The sequence below is a fragment of the Notolepis coatsorum genome, assembly GCF_963971535.1.
Source record: "Notolepis coatsorum genome assembly, chromosome: 13".
Classification (NCBI taxonomy): domain Eukaryota; kingdom Metazoa; phylum Chordata; class Actinopteri; order Aulopiformes; family Paralepididae; genus Notolepis; species Notolepis coatsorum.
In genome coordinates this window covers 32,808,217-32,830,131 of record NC_140177.1, presented here as the reverse complement: position 1 = coordinate 32,830,131, position 21,915 = coordinate 32,808,217, and the positions used below count along the sequence as shown (strand labels likewise).

The window sequence follows — 21,915 nt, the reverse complement described above, 5'->3', positions numbered from 1 at the left end:
TTTATATTTATTGATAAAGGATTTGCACTACAACTCGTACACCTACTGTAAATTGTACCTAAATTGCACCTCATCCCATTTCTGCCTTGCACTATATAGTATTGTATATTAGTACACTGCATAGTATTGTATATTATATGGTAACTCAGTTACGTCTATTCTGCATCGAACATTGTACATATGTCTATACTGAACACTGTGACCTCATTTTTTTTACTTCTAATTTACATACTATACTATGTTATTTTATTTCATACTTATCTTGTCTTGCACAGTCTCTGGAGCGTAACAGTAAGAAGCATTTTGTATAAAAGTATTCTGTACTTCTGTATGACAACTATTAAAGAAACTTGAACTTGAACTTGAACATATATATATATAATAGTGCTGTCAGGCGATTAAAAAAATGTATCTAATTAATTACAGGATTTGTAATTAATTAATCTAATTAATCGCATTTTAATCGCATAACAATTTTATGCCTGATATTCTATATTCTATAATCATATTTCAAATTGCATGTGTCCGGATGGCAGAATTCAGTACTGTATCTACAAAACCTTCTGTTTAATCATCTTCCATCTATTAATTTGCTTAGATTTTTCAGGTCTGGTCAATTTGAGCATGGTGTTATTCACAGTCAAAGATAAAAAAAAATGTTTATTGATATTCTCATTTGGTTCATTACAATTTACTCAAGCCTAGTAACAGACACAGTATTTCTGACACTGGGAATACATTCCCTGAGATCCATAGATATCCCTAGAATCAGATACCAAGAACATGCAAATGGACCATATAAAAAAAAAGTATGTAAATGTGTATTATACGTTCTTATGGAATGAATGAGAGAAAGAAATGTTATTTAAAAAAAAAAAAAATGTTAATTTTCATAACGCGATAATTTGCTGTGTAATTAATTAATCTAATTAACGCGATAAACTGACAGCCCTAATATATATATATATATTAGTGCTGTCAAATGATTAAAATATTTAACTCGATTAATCGCATGATTGTCCATAGTTAACTCGCGATTAATCGCAAATTAATCGCATTTTTATTTTTTTTATTTTTTTTACCTTAAATGGACCTTTTTCAAGTTCCAAGTTTTAATACTCTCTTATCAACATGCGAGTCAACAAATGCTTGCTTTATGCAGCCATTTAACACAAAAGGATGACCCTCATGCATTGCAAATTTGCATCAAATTCAAAACAGAGTGATGCACAAAAGTTAGGGGGCTAATAACCCTTGCCATAATTTCAGTGCGCCCCCTAACTTTTGATTGCAAGGTCTGACATTGACCCCCTTTTCAGGAGTTGACCTAGAGCCCACCAAGGTCATGCATATCAAATTTGGTCAATGTCAGACCTTGCAATACACTGTAAGGCACTGTAAGGCTACTGTCCTGCCTCACTTCCAGTGATGAAGCTAAGCTATGCTAACGGAGCGTCTATTCCCAAAGCTAAAATGCACGCACAGAGACAAAAAAGGTATGTATCTTCTTGTCTAACTCCAGGGAAGATGTTAAATAAGCTAATTTCCCAAAATGTTGGAGTTCCCCTTTAAGCTTGGGTTCTGAAAGTGTTAATGTAAATGTAAATAAGACAGGGCCCAGGATTGATCCCTGTGGAGCACCTTTTGTGATGGGTAGAAGCTCTAATTGGGCATTTCCCATTTTCACACTGAAATCTTTCACATAATAGTTTTGAAACCAACTGCAAGCACCTGTATCAAATCCAACAGGACAGCACTAGGGCTGACCTTCGATAATTTTTTTGGAATTCGAAGCTTTGGGGTCGAGATTCGATTTTAATTTAGCTTAAAAAAAGCTAAACATTATTTTTTTAAATGTATTCAATTTTTTTTTATTATCATTTTTATTTTTTTATGTTGTGGGACTTGTACAGCACTTTGTTCAACTTTGTCAGTGCTGTAAAGTTTAACCCTTTTTAAATCTTAGACAAACTAAACACTTTGCTTCCATGAAATATTGTAAGCAGTCATTTGAGGCTTTATAAAAGCAGCACAATGATCTGTCAGTGCCGAGTCCGACCTCATCTTAAATTAACAAAGAGAGGCAGAGTTGATTTAGCAATAATTTTTTACATAATCGAATTTTTTTTTCATATTCGAATCCCATGCCCATCGAACGAAGCTTTGAAGCTTCGAAGTATTTAAGACAGCCCTAGACAGCACAATGCTTTCCTTTGTCAAGGGCTGATACAATTAGGGATGCCCCGATCACGTTTTTTGCCACCGATACCGATCACCGATCGGCCGATACAGATCCGATACCGATCGTTTTTGATTAAAAGAAATAAAAAAAAATGTATATATTTTTTTATAAAATATATATATTATATAATTAGACTTGTACTTATTATCTGCGAGACATCGCCACCACGCAACAAGCTCCACTGTCTGTGTGTACTCTAGTAGCCTCCAGCTACGGCCAGGATTCTCCGGAGCTGCAGCTGGACCTATACTCGAGTAGCCTCGAGCTACGGCCAGGATTCTCCGGCGCTGCACCTGGACCCTATTGGTATAACGTTACTTAATTGTGCTCAGCAAGCCCTCAGCTCGAATATGCATCGAATCAGTGTTATAAGACATTGATATCAGGAGCCATCTGTAGCTACTGCTAGCCGGATATATAACGTTAATACAACGCCTCAGTGAATTATTTAGTTCAATGGGACATTTCGTTTTGAACAGTGAACTAATTTGCGCTAAAGTGAGCTAACAGCTAACAGCTAACAGGTATCATACACATCTCTACTATACTTGCTGGAGCGTTTGTTGATATCAGGAGCTATCGGTAGCTGGCCGGCTAGATACCGTTCGGTTAGACAATGCCTCATCATGTATTAAACTAAAAGTGAATAGTTGACTGGGTCATTTTGTAACGGTAGCTAAGCTAACATTAGCGAGACGCCGTCCTCCTGTGTCCCGTCCCACTAGAGTAGACCCGTGTTTACATGCGTGCGGGAGGGGCTGGAGGGATGAGCAGACGCTGCACAGCTCCCGGTGTCTGAGACAGAACTCAGCGACAGCGAGTGAAATCGAGTTTGACGATCGGCGAAAATAAAGCATTATCACCGATCACCGATCGCATATTTATACTGATTATCGGCCGATAACGATTGGTGGCCGATCGATCGGGGCATCCCTAGATACAATGTAATTTATAACTAGAGTAGCCGCTGAAATTGTACTTTGTTTGTCTCTAAAACCTGATTGGTGTGGGCTTAATATAGAGTGCTTCGTGATAAATGCTTTACGTTGGTTGTTTACCAATGACTCCAGGATTCTTGCTAGACAGGATAGCTTGGAGATTGGTCTATTATTATTGGGGTTGTATATAGGCCGCCAGGGTTGTAAATTAAACTGAAAATCATTCCCTATCTGCACATGGAATATACAGGGCCCCCCACACCAGAAGGGGGCCCTGCGTAATCTTCCTCAAACCGGTGGCCAGCGTTTACAAAGTGCATATTCTCCACAGCTTGTTCATGATCTTGTCCACCAGATGACCAGCTTCGATAAAAAAAATTGTTGATGGCTAAACGATGGATGGAAATTGTGGTTCTGGTCTTATTTAGATTTACCGCCATCCCAAACTTAGCAGGATCTGAGTTGGAGCTGGTTACTAGTCATAAGTAATAAACTTTAGCCGTTCTCACAGATGCGGTACATTTATTTCTGAGCTGTCTAAATGTTGCCCAGTGTGACTGATCACCAGAGCATCTGGCAAGTGACCAGGCTCTATCCCTCTCCTTAAGCACACATATATACACACACACACACACACACACACACACACACACACACACACACACACGTGTGTAAATATATACGCACACACACATGCACACCTATATATACACACACATATAAGCACACACACATGCATTGCATACACACACACAGGTCAGGGACTGGAGGTCACGATGGCAAGACACAATGGACATCTGCCTTGCACACCATCTCTCTCTCTTTTTCTCTCTATGTCTCTCTTTCTCCGTCTCTCACTGTCTCTCTCTGTCTCTCTATCTCTCTCTCTCACTCACAGACACACAAAGGTCAGGTACTAGAGGTCACAATGGCAAAAGTCACAATGGACATCTGCAATTCACACCAGCTCTCTCTGTATCTGTCTCTCTCTCTCTCTTTCTCACACACACACAAAGGTTAGGTACTAGAGGTCACAATGGCAAAAGTCACAATGGACATCTGTCTTGTCTCTCCCTCTCTCTCTGAAATGAGCTTTATGACTAGAGGGAAACCTATGTTGGCAAAGCAATATGGAAATACAGTTTCAGCCACTGACACAAACGGTTGCCCGATTTTAAGGATGGGCAAAACTCCCAAATGTACTATTAGATCACTGGGAACTATTTGAATGACCTTTGGGCAGGTAGAACATGACCTTTGGGCAAGTAGAACATGCCCTTTGGGCAGGTAGAACATGACCTTTGGGCAAGTAGAACATGACTTTTGGGCAGGTAGAACATGACCTTTGGGCAGGTAGAACATGACCTTTGGGCAGGTAGAACATGGCCTGTATTTGTGCTTTTGAGACCTTAGAATATCCACAAAGAATGGATTGCACGATTGATTGGACAGTTTATTAACAGATTGCAAAATGGGTACAATACAGTACGGCTCAATACACACAATTGTTAAGGGGATGCAGACCAGAGAAAGACTTTCGTCTTGTTTACATCAGGGTCATAATGAATAGTAAGGATGCAAATGCAATTAGCACCGTGCAAACCTTTTTTTGTGGCTTCCGCCCTTAGTGTCTGGCGAGTCACCACTGTGGTGTTGCTAACAAGAAGCTTGACGGTTCGGCATATGGCAGACCACCTCACGTAACATTTAAAAGAAGCAATTCCCCATCCCTGGATACAAATCAGGCTGACTGGTGGAAAGTCAATGCGGGGAGATTCCCCAGGCTGGCAAAGCTGGCACGTCAGTATCTCTGTATACCTGCGGCATCGGTACCATCCAAGTGTTTTTGGACTGGTTGTGACTAGAGCTGCCGCGATTACCGCATTACCGCGGTATCGCTGTTACATCACGGCCACCGCAGAGTAGGCTGAATACCGCGTCACCGCTGTTTTTTATAATAATAATAATAAATTACCCTCCTCTCGTTGGGCTTGCGGCTCTGCAGATATACCCTACTCCTCTACGAGGTTCCAAGCGACCCTATTGGGTACCAGAAAAGTCACGTGAAACATTGCAGACCACTGATTGGTCAGAAGAGAGACGCGTCACACGTTGTAGCGTCATGCAGTGTGTTACCACCAATCGGCAAGCGCGTATTAGGTTTTTACTTCCTGAATGTCAGCTCATCACAACACGGCTAATAACGTTAGCTTTAACTCTCCGCCGGAGTGGACTACCATCGCTCCTAAGGAGTACTAAACGAGACATAATGATTTTACTGTCTGCAACGAATGTTATAATAAAAGCCCTTCGTTCTATACACTTGTCTGATTGAAAACTTTATTAACAGACCGCAGAATGGGACAACTCAGCACGCTCTGAGCAAAGAAAGGAACTGAGATATGAATAGAGTATTGCTTGCCTTGCTATTGTCCGGTAAATACGCTGATGTTATTGAACGTATAACTATATAATGTTAATGCCACAAAACGAATGCCTTTATTATAAAGTAGTAACTTTATAGTAATAATAATAAGAAAGGGTCGGGGGGGTTAGGGGTAACCACCCCTGCCCGCGACACCGAGTGAACGGCGCACGACCAGAGGGGAAACTTCGAATCCGTGTTTCACTTTCAATAACTAATGCGTGCTTGCCGAATCCCAAACAATATTCATGCTGCAAAGTCATCCTCTAAAGATAGACATTTAGACTAGAGGCAGGCTATATGCTATAAAGAGTAGACTACTACTAAAAAAAAAATGCATTCAAACTTTTTTTTTTTTATTTTGTGTGTGCGTGCGGTAATAACCGCGGCGGTAGGAAATATTTTGCAAATTTGTGCGGTAAGGAAATCATCAATACCGCGGCAGCTCTAGTTGTGACCAGGCTGCACGTGACCAGCCTATGTCGATATGATGATTTTCTTCAACAAGAACAAATAAATCGGGACGGCTGAGTTAGTCTGAGACAGACTATTTATGTTCTATGTAGGGTATCTTGTTGCAAAATAATAATAATAATAATAATAATAATAATAATAATAATAATAATAATAATAATAATAATAATAATAATAATAATAATAATAATAATAATAATAATAATAATAATAATAATAATAATAATAATAATAATAATAATAATAATAGCCTCATTAAAAATACTCTTGTTGCTTCGTTAGTACAGTTGGTTGTTTTAATAATAATAATAATGGATTGGATTTATATAGCGCTCTTCGTGACACCCCAGAGACCCCAGAGCGCTTACAGAGTCCATTATTCGTTCATACACAGTCATACCGGTGGTGGTAAGCTACAATTGCAGCCAGAGCTGCCCTGAGGCAGACTCACGGAAGCGTGGCGAATAATCATCGCCTACGGCCCCTCCGACCACCACCAACATTCATTCACATGCATACACATTCATACGAGGCAAGTAGGTTAAGTGTCTTGCCCAAGGACACAACGGCAGTGGGATGGACATGGGCTTGAGCGGGATTCGAACCACCAACCCTTCGATCATTGGACGACCCGCTCTACCCCTGAGCCACGCCGCCCCACAACGTTTTATCCATGTAATCTGTTATTCAGTTAGGCATAATTGGCCATTTTCATCAACATTTAGTTTATTTATTACTGTAAGTTAATATCAAACAGTGTTTGGAAATTTTTTGAGGTTGTTAAATACATGCTCTTGATTGTTTTAAGTGGCAAGAAGTTTTTATTAAATCATTTTAGTTGTAGCCCACTTAAAGTCGACACAAATGTCTTTTAATATGTCTAGGCCTCTACGTTTTTATATGTTTCATATTCTATGCAATGTTGCAAGAATGCAATATGCCGCTGCTGTGGAAATAAATCTTTTGATTGAGGTAACAAACACATTTGTTATTGTTTGGTAAATTTGGTATTTTAGTTACAATGAACATTGATTGTTAACGTTATCAATGATCGATTAAGGAACGTGCTTACAATTTGCTACCCTAATATAAACATTGTGATGTTGACTAGTACTGAACCCAGGCTCTATTTAAACATTGTGATGTTGACTAGTACTGAACCCAGACTCTATTTAAACATTGTGGTGTTGACTAGTACTGAACCCAGACTCTATTTAAACATTGTGGTGTTGACTAGTACTGAACCCAGGCTCTATTTAAACATTGTGATGTTGACTAGTACTGAACCCAGGCTCTATTTAAACATTGTGGTGTTGACTAGTACTGAACCCAGGCTCTATTTAAACATTGTGATGCTGACTAGTACTGAACCCAGGCTCTATTTAAACATTGTGATGTTGACTAGTACTGAACCCAGGCTCTATTTAAACATTGTGATGCTGACTAGTACTGAACCCAGGCTCTATTTAAACATTGTGGTGTTGACTAGTACTGAACCCAGACTCTATTTAAACATTGTGATGCTGACTAGTACTGAACCCAGGCTCTATTTAAACATTGTGATGTTGACTAGTACTGAACCCAGGCTCTATTTAAACATTGTGGTGTTGACTAGTACTGAACCCAGGCTCTATTTAAACATTGTGGTGTTGACTAGTACCTAACCCAGGCTCTATTTAAACATTGTGATGCTGACTAGTACTGAACCCAGGCTCTATTTAAACATTGTGGTGTTGACTAGTACTGAACCCAGGCTCTATTTAAACATTGTGGTGTTGACTAGTACTGAACCCAGGCTCTTTAAACATTGTGGTGTTGACTAGTACTGAACCCAGGCTCTATTTAAACATTGTGGTGTTGACTAGTACTGAACCCAGGCTCTATTTAAACATTGTGGTGTTGACTAGTACTGAACCCAGACTCTATTTAAACATTGTGATGTTGACTAGGGCTGTCGCGGTAACTGCATCACCGCACGTTAGCTATAGGCTAGCTATCTATGACATTAGCTATAGGCTAGCTATCTATAACATTGGTGTAGTCCCGAGTGTAGCGGGGACGGCGGAAAGAGGCAGCACTTAGTTTCCCCCAATGATGACACAAGTTGTGATATTTAACTAGCTATGTATGTGCATTCAAATTTACTAACGTTAAAATAGTGTTATAATAACGTTAAATGTTCGCTCAAATAACATTAGTTTTAAGTTGGAGAAGGGCATATATCCCACAACGCACCACTCTTAACACTATGGCGTCCGTCCACGTATATATACGTGTTTCGAAAAAGAGCGTTGTGGACCAGAGCCACGAGTATATACGTGACGAGTTGTTATTGTTTTATTCCATATTTATAACGCTTCTTAGGTACCCGATCCACTAGCAGGATATTTTCACATATTTGATTTTCTAAACATGCAGTACCGGCCAGACCCGCTTAGGGGCGCCATCGCTCCACTGCAGTATCATTATGTGGATTAAAAAAAATGCAAGTACAGTTCTGTGGGCGGATCTTAGATCCTTGATTCCAAAAGAATACTCTCCATCTTGGATCAGCTTGCAGAGTGTTTTTTTTCAGCGTGGAATAATGGGATTTATGATTAGCCAATGTGCATATCGATCTACCAGAATCCGATGACTGGTGAGGAAATGCTGCCGGCGATCACATGACCTGACGGTAGGATAATATTACCCCAAATTACAGCTGGATTGGACATTGTTTTATAACATAACGTGATCGGTCAATGAAAATGCTATATTGAACGCACACTGTATTGCTAATCAATAATAGTAATCGGCGTTCCCCGCCGCCCCCATTTCATCCATAGATACTCTGTAATAGTCCGGATGCTGCGCAGTTTGTTTTATTTCATTTGTATATATACAGCAGAAATGGCGTTTGATATAACGGCGCCAACGTTTAGCCTATTTTGCAGCCTCCTGCAGAAAAGCCTAGACTAAAAGCGCGATATACCTTATATTCACGACGCTATAAAATGACAACCAACCGATGGATTTTTATTTTCTTTAAGCCATTATGAAGGCACGGTTTATGCACTCAAGTGACAATGAGAATGGACAGATAGCAATAGAAAAGTTAGAAAGTACATCGGTTTGTTTACAATCCGCTGTCTCTGAGGCCTAAATCGCAGAGCCCCGCCGGTCGCCAGTGTTAAAGGAGCAGGCAACACCCTACTACTTTTATCACATTTCAGAACGTTGTCGGGACAAATGGATAGATTATCAAACATGTTTAAAATAGTTTCGGGACTCCTACGACCTTAGAATTTAGGCTCTATCTAAATCTCTCTCTATTAGGGGTGGAACGGTATGCATTCGAACCGTACACCGTTCGGCACAACCTCCACGGTTCAGCGCGTGTGGGTATTGTTTGGTTCAGGGGATGCAAAAAAATAAGTTGTCTTCATTTGGCACATTATAAATTTATCTTCATTACGACATTAAAACATTTGGCATTAACATTACATAGGCCTACAACTTGCCATAACATTAGCACCGTTTGTGACGCTACAAGTACAACGCACGTTGGTAGCCCGCTAGCTCCAATACAGCCAGTGAAATCATTATCAGACATCAATGAAATGTTACCGTAGCTAGCAGAGGATAAAATGGGAGTCTGAGGCGGGGTGTCGAAAGACAATGACGTTTATTCAATATCCAAGAAGGCTAACATTGTGTTTACTAACTCCAACCGGGACTATTGCCGCTTTCCCACTGCATGGTATCAACTCGATTCGACTCCACTCAACTTCCACTGTACGTAGAGTCGAGAACAAAGGTACCACACGCAAAATGGTCCGTGCGGACGCCCAACCCATAGACAGTTCCGTGTGTAAATTATGTTAATCCACCACCGTTTCACAATTACTGTGTTGCACAACTTGCACTCAATATTTAAATAATGTTAGTCTAAATAAATGTAGACAGACATGTCAGACAATGTACGTATTTTAAAAGTAGAATGAACAGAGTAGTGTTGTTTTGAAACAGTAGGCCTACAGTGTGTGTGTGTGTGTGTGTTAGTTTGATGGATGCTGCATTTGATATTGATGGCCTTCTAATTCGTTTTTTGTTTATTTATTTTAAATAACACATCTTAATCTTACCATTAACACTTTCTCTGCCACGCTTATATCCATCAATGTTTGATCTCTGCCACCACTTTAAGTCTATGGAGATGTTCACCTTCTTTGCAGGGCTATAACTTTTTTAATTGTATTGCTAAATTGACATTACTATGGCCCATTCAACATCGATTATCTATCGTTCAGGATGTAGGAACGTTTTACTTTTTCATTCACACATTCATACGAAAATACCGTCTAGAGTATAAATATGTTTTTATCGTTTTCTGCAGTATTTCCCAGAACGTGAGATATAGGCACAAATGCATTAGATTAGATCATCAAATGCAGTTTGTTGCCGATCCACGCTATATAAAAAATGTCAACGGTACATGGTCCTAAACGTTATGACTGATCATGCGCGGGTGAATGGAGGGGGGGGGGGGGGGGGGGGGGGCGTTTATAATTCCGTGATAGTCGTTAAATGCTTCATGTAGTATGGGTTTGTATGGTTAATAATAAAGAAAAACGCTGAAACTCACGGCAGCTTCCTCGTAGCGCTGGGCGATGAGAGTGGAGCAAACAGATCCCAGTTATGGTAATATGAATACCATGGGGAAAATATGAAATAATCAGAATAACGTCGTACGCCGTGATCTGGCAGAATTCGCATGAACTTGAAACCCGTCTTAAGCCATTTCCGGCGGGGAATGTGTTAAGAACTGACAATCAGGGAATTTAAACATTGTTGACATTGTTTTTTTGTGTTTATTTTAAAGAAAGGAAAGTCTTTTAAACTTTTTTTTTCTTTTTTTAATAAATGAGAAGCATGTTTACATTTTTGGAGTGTTACATTTTAATACAAAACAACATATCGAACCGAACCGAAAACCGTGAGCACAAAACCGTGATACGAACCGAACCGTGTATTTTGTGAACCGTTCCACCCCTACTCTCTATATATAAATTATATCTCTCTCTGTCTCCATCTTTCCTTCTCTCTCTATATCTCTCTCAGAGGGGAGCTGATGAATGATAGGGGTTCAGCCTGCTCTGTGTGTGTGTGTGTCCTAGCTAAGGCAGATGTTCAGTGTGACCTTTGCCATCCTGACCTCTAGCCCCTGACCTGTCAGCAAGAGAGAATGAGAGATAGAGAGGGGGAGGGTGCTGTTTCAGTGTCAGGTTGGTTATGGAGGGAATATTAGTCAATAAAATGTCCTCATAAATGTAGCAAGACAAATGTGTGTGTGTGTGTGTGTGTGTGTGTGTGTGTGTGTGTGTGTGTGTGTGTGTGTGTGTGTGTGTGTGTGTGTGTGTGTGTGTGTGTGTGTGTGTGTGTGTGTGTGTGTGTGTGTGTGTGGGTGTGTGTGTGTGTGTCACATCAATGTTATGCTGGAAGTCTAAAAACCCTTCACAGAGAAAGAGATAGAGAGGGGGAGGGAGGAGAGAGAGAGAAAGACAGAGAGAGACAGAGAGAGAGAATGACGGAGAGATAGACAGACAGAGACATTCGTGATATTAACTAAAATCAGACAAGACTGCAGTAATACTGGGCGCCTCTAGCTTTAGGTTAACTTAATAATAACAAGTTAGTTATGTACAGTACAGGGTACAGAGTATTGCCAGAAAACTTGCAGAAATTGTTTGTTTTTAGCTCCGAGGACGGGAACCACAATCTAGACTAAAACAAACAACAATCTGACCTTAGATCAGCCTACACACAGCCTGGTTAAATCACTGCCTTTTAACACTGAGCTTAGATCAAATCATTAAGGAAATGGTCATAAACCATACATCATATCAAACTTCATAATGAGGTTCATAGACCTTGATTTATTCATGTATTTATTTTTCATTTTCATCATGTCACCGAGCTGTGTTTATTGTTACATTGTATCAAACATCATAATGAGGTTCATAGACCTTGTGATATCCACACGTCAAAGGGGTCTGTTGAAGTTGGCAATACTGTTTTGGTGGCCATTATTGGCCATGTAATATATTTGTAGTGTGTCATTCTATAGTAGTATTTATATGTATGTTAGACTTTCTCTTGGCAATGGGAGTGGGTTTCTTCATTGAGCGCCTGTCCTTATCATTAGAGCACATGTATCTTGTGTTTTATTATAAAAAAGAAAAGAAAAACGACCATCCCGTTTTGGAAAAGGACATTGTATCACGTTTTTTTAAGGCAAAAACACTTGGCCCCATTGGAATGGACTTGGTGAGAGCATCAGTGAAATGATCATGGCCTGTGTACTACTAGTCAACATCATGCCAACAATATCATTGTCTCATTTCAAAACTAACACACGGTCACCCTGAGCTCCAGGTGAGGCTAAATACGAAGCATGGGCTACAGATGAACAAGGACGGAAAACCATCAGCGTTGAACACCAGACGCTAGCAGGGCTCATCTCCACTGTGGTCCGCTGGCATTTGAGAGAGAAAAGAGATCCTAGATTGTTTTTATATTAGATATCATATCTTTGAAGATTGTATACATATATATTTATTTAGAACATGACATGTTGTTAATTTATTGTTGTAACACAACACACTTCTAAATCACATGATCATGTATTATGTTTTTAAATGTTTAAATATCAACATTACCTGGCCATCCTCAGTAAATATTATCAAACTCCTCTGACCTCGTTTGGTCTTTCCAAAGAGCCAAGAGACGGGACAGTAATATATATGTATACAGTATATAATATATATATATATATATATATATATATATATATATATATATATATATAGTGGAAAAGGCTCCCCCTTGTCTAGTATATTACACGCTTATTTATACTAAACATGTAAAGGGACCGATTTGTGGGAATCTGTACTCGGTAGTAGTACAGATGTAATTCGGTTGGTAGTACCCAACCCTAATATTATCTAGTAGGTTGTATTATACGATAGAATAGATATTCTCCTGCATGGGTTTCAGACCAGGAGGGGGGGGGGTGCCTTTGTGTTGGAGGCGTGCCGCAAGCACACTCACAGCTCAGCTGGATGAATGAATGGTGTGATTGATCGTGGACAGAGAACGTGCAACAATAGTACATGACGTCACGTGTGTGTGTGTGTGTGTGTGTGTGTGTGTGTGTGTGTGTGTGTGTGTGTGTGTGTGTGTGTGTGTGTGTGTGTGTGTGTGTGTGTGTGTGTGTGTGTGTGTGTGTGTGTGTGTGTGTGTGTTGCCACCGCAGAGCTTATAACATGGCTGCTACACTGTGACAATCATTCTCCAGTGTGTCATAATCAATATACGATAGACAGAGTGATAGTGTTACGCCATCATCACACTCTCTGTTGCCTATGCAGGCTAGATATTGGTACTGGTTACTAAAGCACAATGCAAGCTAGATAATGTATTGGTTCCTAAAACACAATGCAGCTAGATAATGTACTGGTTACTAAAACACAATGCAAGCTAGATAATGTATTGGTTCCTAAAACACAATGCAGCTAGATAATGTACTGGTTACTAAAACACAATGCAAGCTAGATAATATATTGGTTCCTAAAACACAATGCAGCTAGATAATGTACTGGTTACTAAAACACAATGCAAGCTAGATAATGTATTGGTTCCTAAAACACAATGCAGCTAGATAATGTACTGGTTACTAAAACACAATGCAAGCTAGATAATGTATTGGTTCCTAAAACACAATGCAGCGTACTGGTTACTAAAACACAATGCAAGCTAGATAATGTACTGGTTTCTAAAACACAAGATAACCGAATATAACACAGCCCTGCAACCTATAGCTGTTATTCCTAAGGAAATAGCTCAATAATTGAAATCACTATTCATGACGGAGCCTGCATTACATGAACAAGGAACGTGTTCAGGAGCTCGGCAACAAGCACTTTATGTGGGAAACAAATTGAAATAGGTCTACAAAAAAGAAATGTGAGATCACATCCCTGCTTTGTGCAGCAAATTATGTACCTGAGCCACCTACAATACCAGACCTCACCTACAATATCAGACCTCAGAATGATCTCAGACAGCAGGAGCTAAACCTATGGTAGACATGTGGGTCAAATCCACTTCTGAGCTACAAGCCAGAAGTTATTGATATCTGTGATTATTAAAGTGTAGTTCTACTGTCAGATATTTGTGATTATCAGGCGGCTGAGTGGCACAGTGGGCAATGCGCTCGCCACTAACGTAGGAGATGCTGGTATCGAGCCCAGCTCTCTGCGTTGCTACCGGCTTGGCCGGCCGTCATACTAACACAATTGGCAGTGTTAGAGGGTGGGAAAGCCGGTGGGTGGGGATTGGACGTTGTGGACAGCGACTCCTACAGGTCGGTTAGGTGACGCCGGTGCGACGGAAGCAGGAAGTGACGGGGGCAGCGTGAGCCTCCCACGCGTTACTCCTCGCCACTGAGAGTTCGAGCTGCTGCGGTGAAAAGATGCAACAGGCTGCCTCCTCGTGTACCGGAGGGGACACGTGATGCAAGGCTTCTATCCTCACTACAGCTGACCAGTGGGAGGCATAGTCTAGCAACGTTCAAGACAGGGGAGGGAAGAATTGGAAATACGAAATTGGGATTGGAGAAAAATAGAAAATGGGGATAAAAAAGTGGATAAAAAAAATTATATCTGTGATTATTAATGTGTAATTCTATTGTCAGACATGTGATTATAAATATGTGATTATTACGTATACCTCTATTGTTGTCAGATATCTGTGGTTATTAATGTGTAATTCTATTGTCAGACATGTGATTATAAATATGTGATTATTACGTATACCTCTATTGTTGTCAGATATCTGTGGTTATTAACGTGTTTCTATTGTCAGATGTCTGTGATTATTAACGTGTAGTTCTATTGTTAGACATGTGATTATTAACGTGTAGTTCTATTGTCAGACATGTGATTATTAACATGTAGTAGCCTAGTTCTATTGTCAGATATATGTTATTATTATGTATACTTCTATTGTTGTCAGATATCTGTAATTATTAATGTGTCGTTATATTGTCAAATATCTGTGATAATTAACATGTAGCCTAGTTCTATTGTCAGACATGTGATTATAAATATGTGATTATTACGTATACTTCTATTGTTGTCAGATATCTGTGATTATTAACGTGTAGTTATATTGTCAGACATCTGTGATTAATAACATGTAGTTCTATTGTCAGATATCTGTGATTATTACGTATACCTCTATTGTTGTCAGATATCTGTGGTTATTAACGTGTTTCTATTGTCAGATAGCTGTGATTATTAACGTGTAGTTCTATTGTCAGATATCTGTGATTATTAACGTGTAGTTCTATTGTCAAATATCTGTGATTATTAACGTGTAGTTCTACTGTCAGATATCTGTGATTATTAAAGTGTAGTTCTACTGTCAGATATGTTCTGTGATTATTATTAACATGTAGTTCTATTGTCAGATATCTGTGATTATTAACGTGTACTTCTATTGTCAGACATGTGATTATTAACGTGTACATTGTCAGATAGCGTATAGTTCTATTGTCAGATATCTGTGATTATTAACGTGTACTTCTATTGTCAGACATCTGTGATTAATAACATGTAGTTCTATTGTCAGATATCTGTGATTATTACGTATACCTCTATTGTTGTCAGATATCTGTGGTTATTAACGTGTTTCTATTGTCAGATAGCTGTGATTATTAACGTGTAGTTCTATTGTCAGATATCTGTGATTATTAACGTGTAGTTCTATTGTCAAATATCTGTGATTATTAACGTGTAGTTCTACTGTCAGATATCTGTGATTATTAAAGTGTAGTTCTACTGTCAGATATGTTCTGTGATTATTATTAACGTGTAGTTCTATTGTCAGATATCTGTGATTATTAACGTGTACTTCTATTGTCAGACATGTGATTATTAACGTGTACATTGTCAGATAGCGTATAGTTCTATTGTCAGATATCTGTGATTATTATTAACGTGTAGTTCTATTGTCAGATATCTGTGATTATTAACGTGTACTTCTATTGTCAGACATGTGATAATTAACGTGTACTTCTATTGTCAGATCGTGTACTTCTATTGTCAGACATGTGATTATTAACGTGTACTTCTATTGTCAGACATGTGATTACGTGTACTTCTATTGTCAGATGGCGTGTTTCTATTGTCAGATAGCTGTGGTAATTAACGTGTAAGTAAACATGTCATCACAACACAATTTAGAGGAAATGAAACATAAACAACTGCCAACTAAGTTGATAATTTCTGTGAAAACAAAATGACTGTCAGAGCTTTCAGTAGCACGGTGAGAGCTCAAATTCCTCTCTCTCTCTCTCTCTCTCTCTTGTATCCGCTTCCGTCTCTCTATCTCTCTTTTACGATGCTTGTCTTGGACATTCCTCTCTCTCTCTCTCTCCCTCTCTCTCGCTGTCCCTCTTTTGGTCATTCCTGCCCTCTCCCCCTGACCTGCGCCATCTTTGAAAACACTACTCCTGAACACAACAACAGAGAGGAAACAGCAACAGTGAAAACCGTAACTTAGGAAGAAAAGGGCCGGAGTGGTGTTTCCCTCCGAGGCGAGGCGAGTTAAAGCCAGTGATTTTGATTGCATTATACATACCGGTGGAGACGGGTATTCCAGAGGCGAGAAGAAGGGTTAGAAATGTACAAAAACACGTTAAGTCCAACATGGTTGTGTCTGAATCCGTGTGGTTTGGCTGCTCGGTGGTCTGGTCAGTTGAGGTCAGTTCAGTTCAGTCGGTGTCTTGATTCTCTTTCCAGCCTCGTCAACTTATGGACCTCCAGACTGCCTCGGCGAAGCTGATTGGTCGAGAGGACGAAAAGACTCCACCCACATGAACACCCCCGACTCTCTCTCTCTCTCTCTCTCTCTCTCTCTCTCTCTCTCTCTCTCTCTCTCTCTCTCTCTCTCTCTCTCTCTCTCTCTCCTCTCTCTCTCTCTCTCTCTCTCTCTCTCTCTCTCTTTCTCCCTCTTTCACATACATACCCATGCACGCAATTACACAATTTTTGTTGTATACATGTCATGCATGCTAAACATTAAGCCATAGACCCCCCAATCTAAGAATATAACATGTTCTAATAATTTACATAATCACCCCAACGTGATACTAACTCTAAATAGCTTAAAACCTCTTATCAAGCGGGCAGAAAAGTGGCAATTTTTTTACTTGAACTTGAGGACTGCATACTTTTTTTGCAAACCAAAATACTATACTTTATACTTATAGCACATGCATGAGCCTGGTCTATTGGAGAAAAAAAATCACTTTTAGTGCTAACGTAATAGAGTAACATAGGTCTGAACTTGAGTTGTAGAAAAACTTGTTACTCAAGTTTTTCTGTAGTAGTTAGTAGTCCAGAGGTAGTATTTCCCCAGAAGGTGGTATGGCTTACAAATCCATACGGACCCATAGCCTGAAGCCTTATGTAGTACATGTCCAAATTTCATAAAGATCCATTCAGAAATGAGTGATTAGGAGTGATTTTGGTAAACTGTGTACAAAAGAAAAACATAGTTTAGACTTCAATTAATTCGGCTGTTTTTCTCTTCCTGTTTTCGCTTGTTAGTTTTTTAGATTCATACATCCCCACGTGGTGTTTCATTGGTAAGCCACACTCATTGGCTACAACGATCCACAATCATTTTCGAGATCAGATCTAGATTGACGGAACTACTGCGCCAAAAGTGGGGAGTGGTATTTTGTGCAATACCGTGTACTTTGCACAAGCCTCAAATACCGCCATGTAACTCGAGAACCGCTGAACGGATTTTGTCGGATTTTGTCGCTATCGACAGGCAACAAATAAGCCTTCAATTCGATATATATATATATTGTATTACAAAATATGCACACCCGAGCCACTAGGGGTCACCAAAGTGCCGGTGGGCAAATCGTCCTAAAAACATCCCATATGCGGGTCGGCGCATGCTAAGAGAGGGCCACTACACAAAAAAAACAATGATTTTTTATTTTTTCATCACAGTACTTCCTCAGTAATACATAGGAGGAGTATAAATGTCCTACTTTACCAATACTCACCCTAGTGTACTTTACTTTTATTTGACTATTAAAATCATATAAACATGCTGTGACGTAGGTGGGTTGGTCATTACCATTATTGCTGTATTTATAACACCATGTGAAAATAAGGTTAGTATAGGTAAGTTGTTTTTGGTATTTGTTCTGGTATTTGTGTATAGACCACCGCAACACTTCCGGTATTCTGAAATCATGGGAGAGAGAGCGGGGGGGGGGGGGGGGGGGGGGGGGGGGGGATGAATGAATGTGGATGAGAGCCTTGACATTAACACATTCAGAGCCGGCCGGATATGACCAAATTAGGGCTTGTAGGCCAGCGCTTTAATCAATGGGAGGACGGGGATATTTGCGAACGCTTAAACTATATCTTAAATTATGGCTATGGATCTAATACACCCGTCGCTTATCAATGACTTGCTTGCAGTCAACATGTACGAAACGGATAGTTTTTTCATCAGTACATTTCCGCTTTATACCGTTTTGAATACGAGTATAGTTTTGGAGATTTCTAGTAATTTCAGAGAAAGACGCGATAATAGCCCTTTAGTGGAATACACAAAACACGTTGTAATTTTTCGACTGATTTATGAATAGTTTTAAAATAAACGCTAGATTATCGATAGTATATGTGCCCTTATGCACGCTAGAGAAGCGGGCTGAAAAAACGCTTATCCGTGTCTTGCTCCGTGCCAACGGCGCCGCACACACACACGCTCTGATGGCGGTGAAAGGAACATCTGATTAACCCAAGACTGGTAACATAGAGTCCTTACCTCATATCAGATGTTACAGCCCTTGGATCCAAACGACAGAGTCTCGACTGATGCATAAGACAATCTTTATTTAATTGTCCATCCGTGACGTCATCTTAGCACCGTGAAAACTGCATTGGAAACGTACATAAACAGACAAACAAACATTTCACATAACGGTTTCCACAGCACAGTACAAACACTAAACTAAATAACATTGGTATCAAAACTACAATGATTACATTCCTACACAAGACATAAAATCATTCATTCACAAATTACATTATACAAAGTTACAACCATAATCAAATAAACAACAAAGCATACCTTGCTGCGCTCTCCAAGGAATGTAAACCGAAAAGGTCCTTTCTTCCGTTTAACCTCTGTAGAGACCGTTTTCGCCTAAAGGTACATGCCTAAGTAAATGGAAGATTGCTCCACTTCTGCAAGGTCAATTTGCATGTTCTTGGTATCTAGGAACATCTAGGGACCTGGGGGTATGTATTTCCAGTGTCAGAAATATTGTGTCTGTTACTAGTAATATTGTGTCTGTAATGAATAAATAAATTATGATTAATTATGATTTATGATTTTGATGATGATGATCAAAAATTGATACAGGTAGGAGAAAATGCTCACTGAGCTCATTCACCACCTTATTGAGATCATGTGTACAAAAAATCGAAGCAAATGAACCGCGGGAAGATGATTAAACAGAAGGATTTGTAGATACAGTAATTAATGATAATCGACTTTAATTATAAATTCATATTTGACCTTGAACTTGACCTTGACCTTATTATGGCCAAATCATACATCTATGGATAGGGAAAATGCGCCTCTTTCCAATGGCAGGGTTGAATCTGGATTTAGTCATTTCTTGCGGTTTTTACGATAATTAGCATTTTCCGATAAATTTGTATTTCCGATAAATCGTATAAAACATCGGTAAAAATGAAAATATACACTTTGACTACTGTTTTTGATAGGGTTATGGTCTTTACTCTTGGCTACAATTTTTTTTTTTAAACATTGACCTCTTAACATCCAAGGGCCCACATGTGGACGATTCTTTGCCGACCTCTAGTGGCTCGGGTGTGCGTTTCTTTTAATACAATATATAGATAGAATTAAATCCCTATTTGTTGCCTGTCGATTGCCCTTTCAGGTGACAAAATCCGTTCAGCAGTTCTCGAGTTACATGCCGATATGTGAGGCGTGCCCCAAAGTACGCAAAAGTACACATTACCACCCCCGACTCCCGGGGCTCTAGCTCCATCAATCATTTGGCGATCTCGAAAATCTTTGCACAGGGTTGTAGCCAATGAGTGTGGCTTTCCAATGATACCCCATGATATGATAATTGGGGATCTAATACGGTCTCTATTGATCGATTTATGATAAAGAAAAGCAGGGTACCCCTATAGGGGGACCTTAAGGCTTAACAGGTTAAAACACACAATCAATACATGGGGATACAAAAGGATAAAAAGTCGCACAGGAATACAATACATGACCTATGTTCTATGGTGAGTAAGGATGTCATAGTATTCCTTTGTTGATCACACAGAGAACCATTGAACTCCATCAAAATTGGTTTTCTTTCTTTTGTTACCCCAGAGGTGCTGCAGGTGGATAGCCAGAACTTAAAGGCATAGAGCCTACAAAGATATTGTCAGCATGTGGGGCTGAGTATACATATCTCTAGCTATGACAATAAATATGTTTATCTTGAGCCACTGTTCAAAGTGATGGGGATAAGGTTATTAATACATTGTTCAAGATGTAGTAGGTAATTGAATTATATCCTCTCTACCAAATATGGTATTCTTGTAGAATGGGCGTTCTGTCTAAACCATTTAAAATGATAGATATTGTGTATATATGGAAACTGTTCATAAAGGTAACAGGGAACCATTGTGGTTATCAGGAACCCGAGGTGTCAATATAGATGTAAACATGTCATCAAAAATAATGTCCCCTCATCAGGTATGTCATCGGATAAGAAAGAATGACACCGATTTACTATCCAACGGACAAAGGGTAATAGGTATTGTGAAGGTACCTATTCTCAATTAAAACTGATGGCGCAACATCCTCCAACCACCCTGTCACCTGCGGTGTCCCCCAGGGATCCGTCCTCGGCCCCCTGCTGTTCACCCTGTACATGCTCCCCCTCGGCCGCATCATCGGCCGGCACGGTGTGTCTTTCCACTGCTACGCTGACGACACCCAGTTATATATCCGGATCACACCATCATCACCTTCATCACCCCCCACACTGACCACTTGCCTGGAGGAGACTAAGGCGTGGATGAACCACAGGTTTCTCCAGGTCAACAGCTCCAAAACACAAGCCATGCTGATCGGTACCCCACACCAGGTCCGGTCAACCACCATCACCACCATCTCCTTCTCCGGTCAAGACATTCCCCTTTCCACCCTTGTCACCAACTTGGGCGTGAAAATGGACCCCCACCTCACATATGATACACACATCAAACACCTCTGCAAGACCTCTTTCTTTCACCTCCGTAACATCACCAAACTCCGCCCCTCACTCACCCTGGCAGACTCGGAGAAACTCGTCCACGCTTTTGTTTCCTCCAGGCTGGACTATTGCAATGCACTCCTCATCGGGATTCCTAGCAAAAGCATTAAAAAACTGCAAACCATTCAGAATGTCGCTGCTAGGATCCTGATGAGGGTGCGCAAATATGATCACATCACCCCCACCCTCAGATCCCTTCACTGGCTCCCCGTGGAACACAGAATTGAGTTCAAGGTGTCCCTCCTCACTCACCAGTGCGTACACGGTGGTGCCCCTGCCTATCTCAAGGAACTCCTCACCCCCCAGTCCTCCTCACGTTCCCTCCGCTCCGGCACAGCCTACCTCCTCAAAGCCCCCAGGACTAAGCTGCACTCCATGGGTGATCGCGCCTTCTGCTCCGCCGCAC

General features: G+C 40.1%; 1 protein-coding gene across 1 annotated transcript in view; it reads right to left on the bottom strand.

The window, feature by feature from the left end:
• Positions 1–16,866, bottom strand: part of LOC311238693 (TGF-beta receptor type-1-like) — an 83,793-nt gene extending 66,927 nt beyond the window's left edge. The window contains exon 1 of the mRNA XM_084326851.1: positions 16,763–16,866. Within this exon, the coding sequence (XP_084182977.1) occupies positions 16,763–16,832 (70 nt within the window). The 5' untranslated portion in view covers positions 16,833–16,866. The remainder of the gene's footprint in view (positions 1–16,762) is intronic.
• Positions 16,867–21,915: the final 5,049 nt, after the last annotated feature.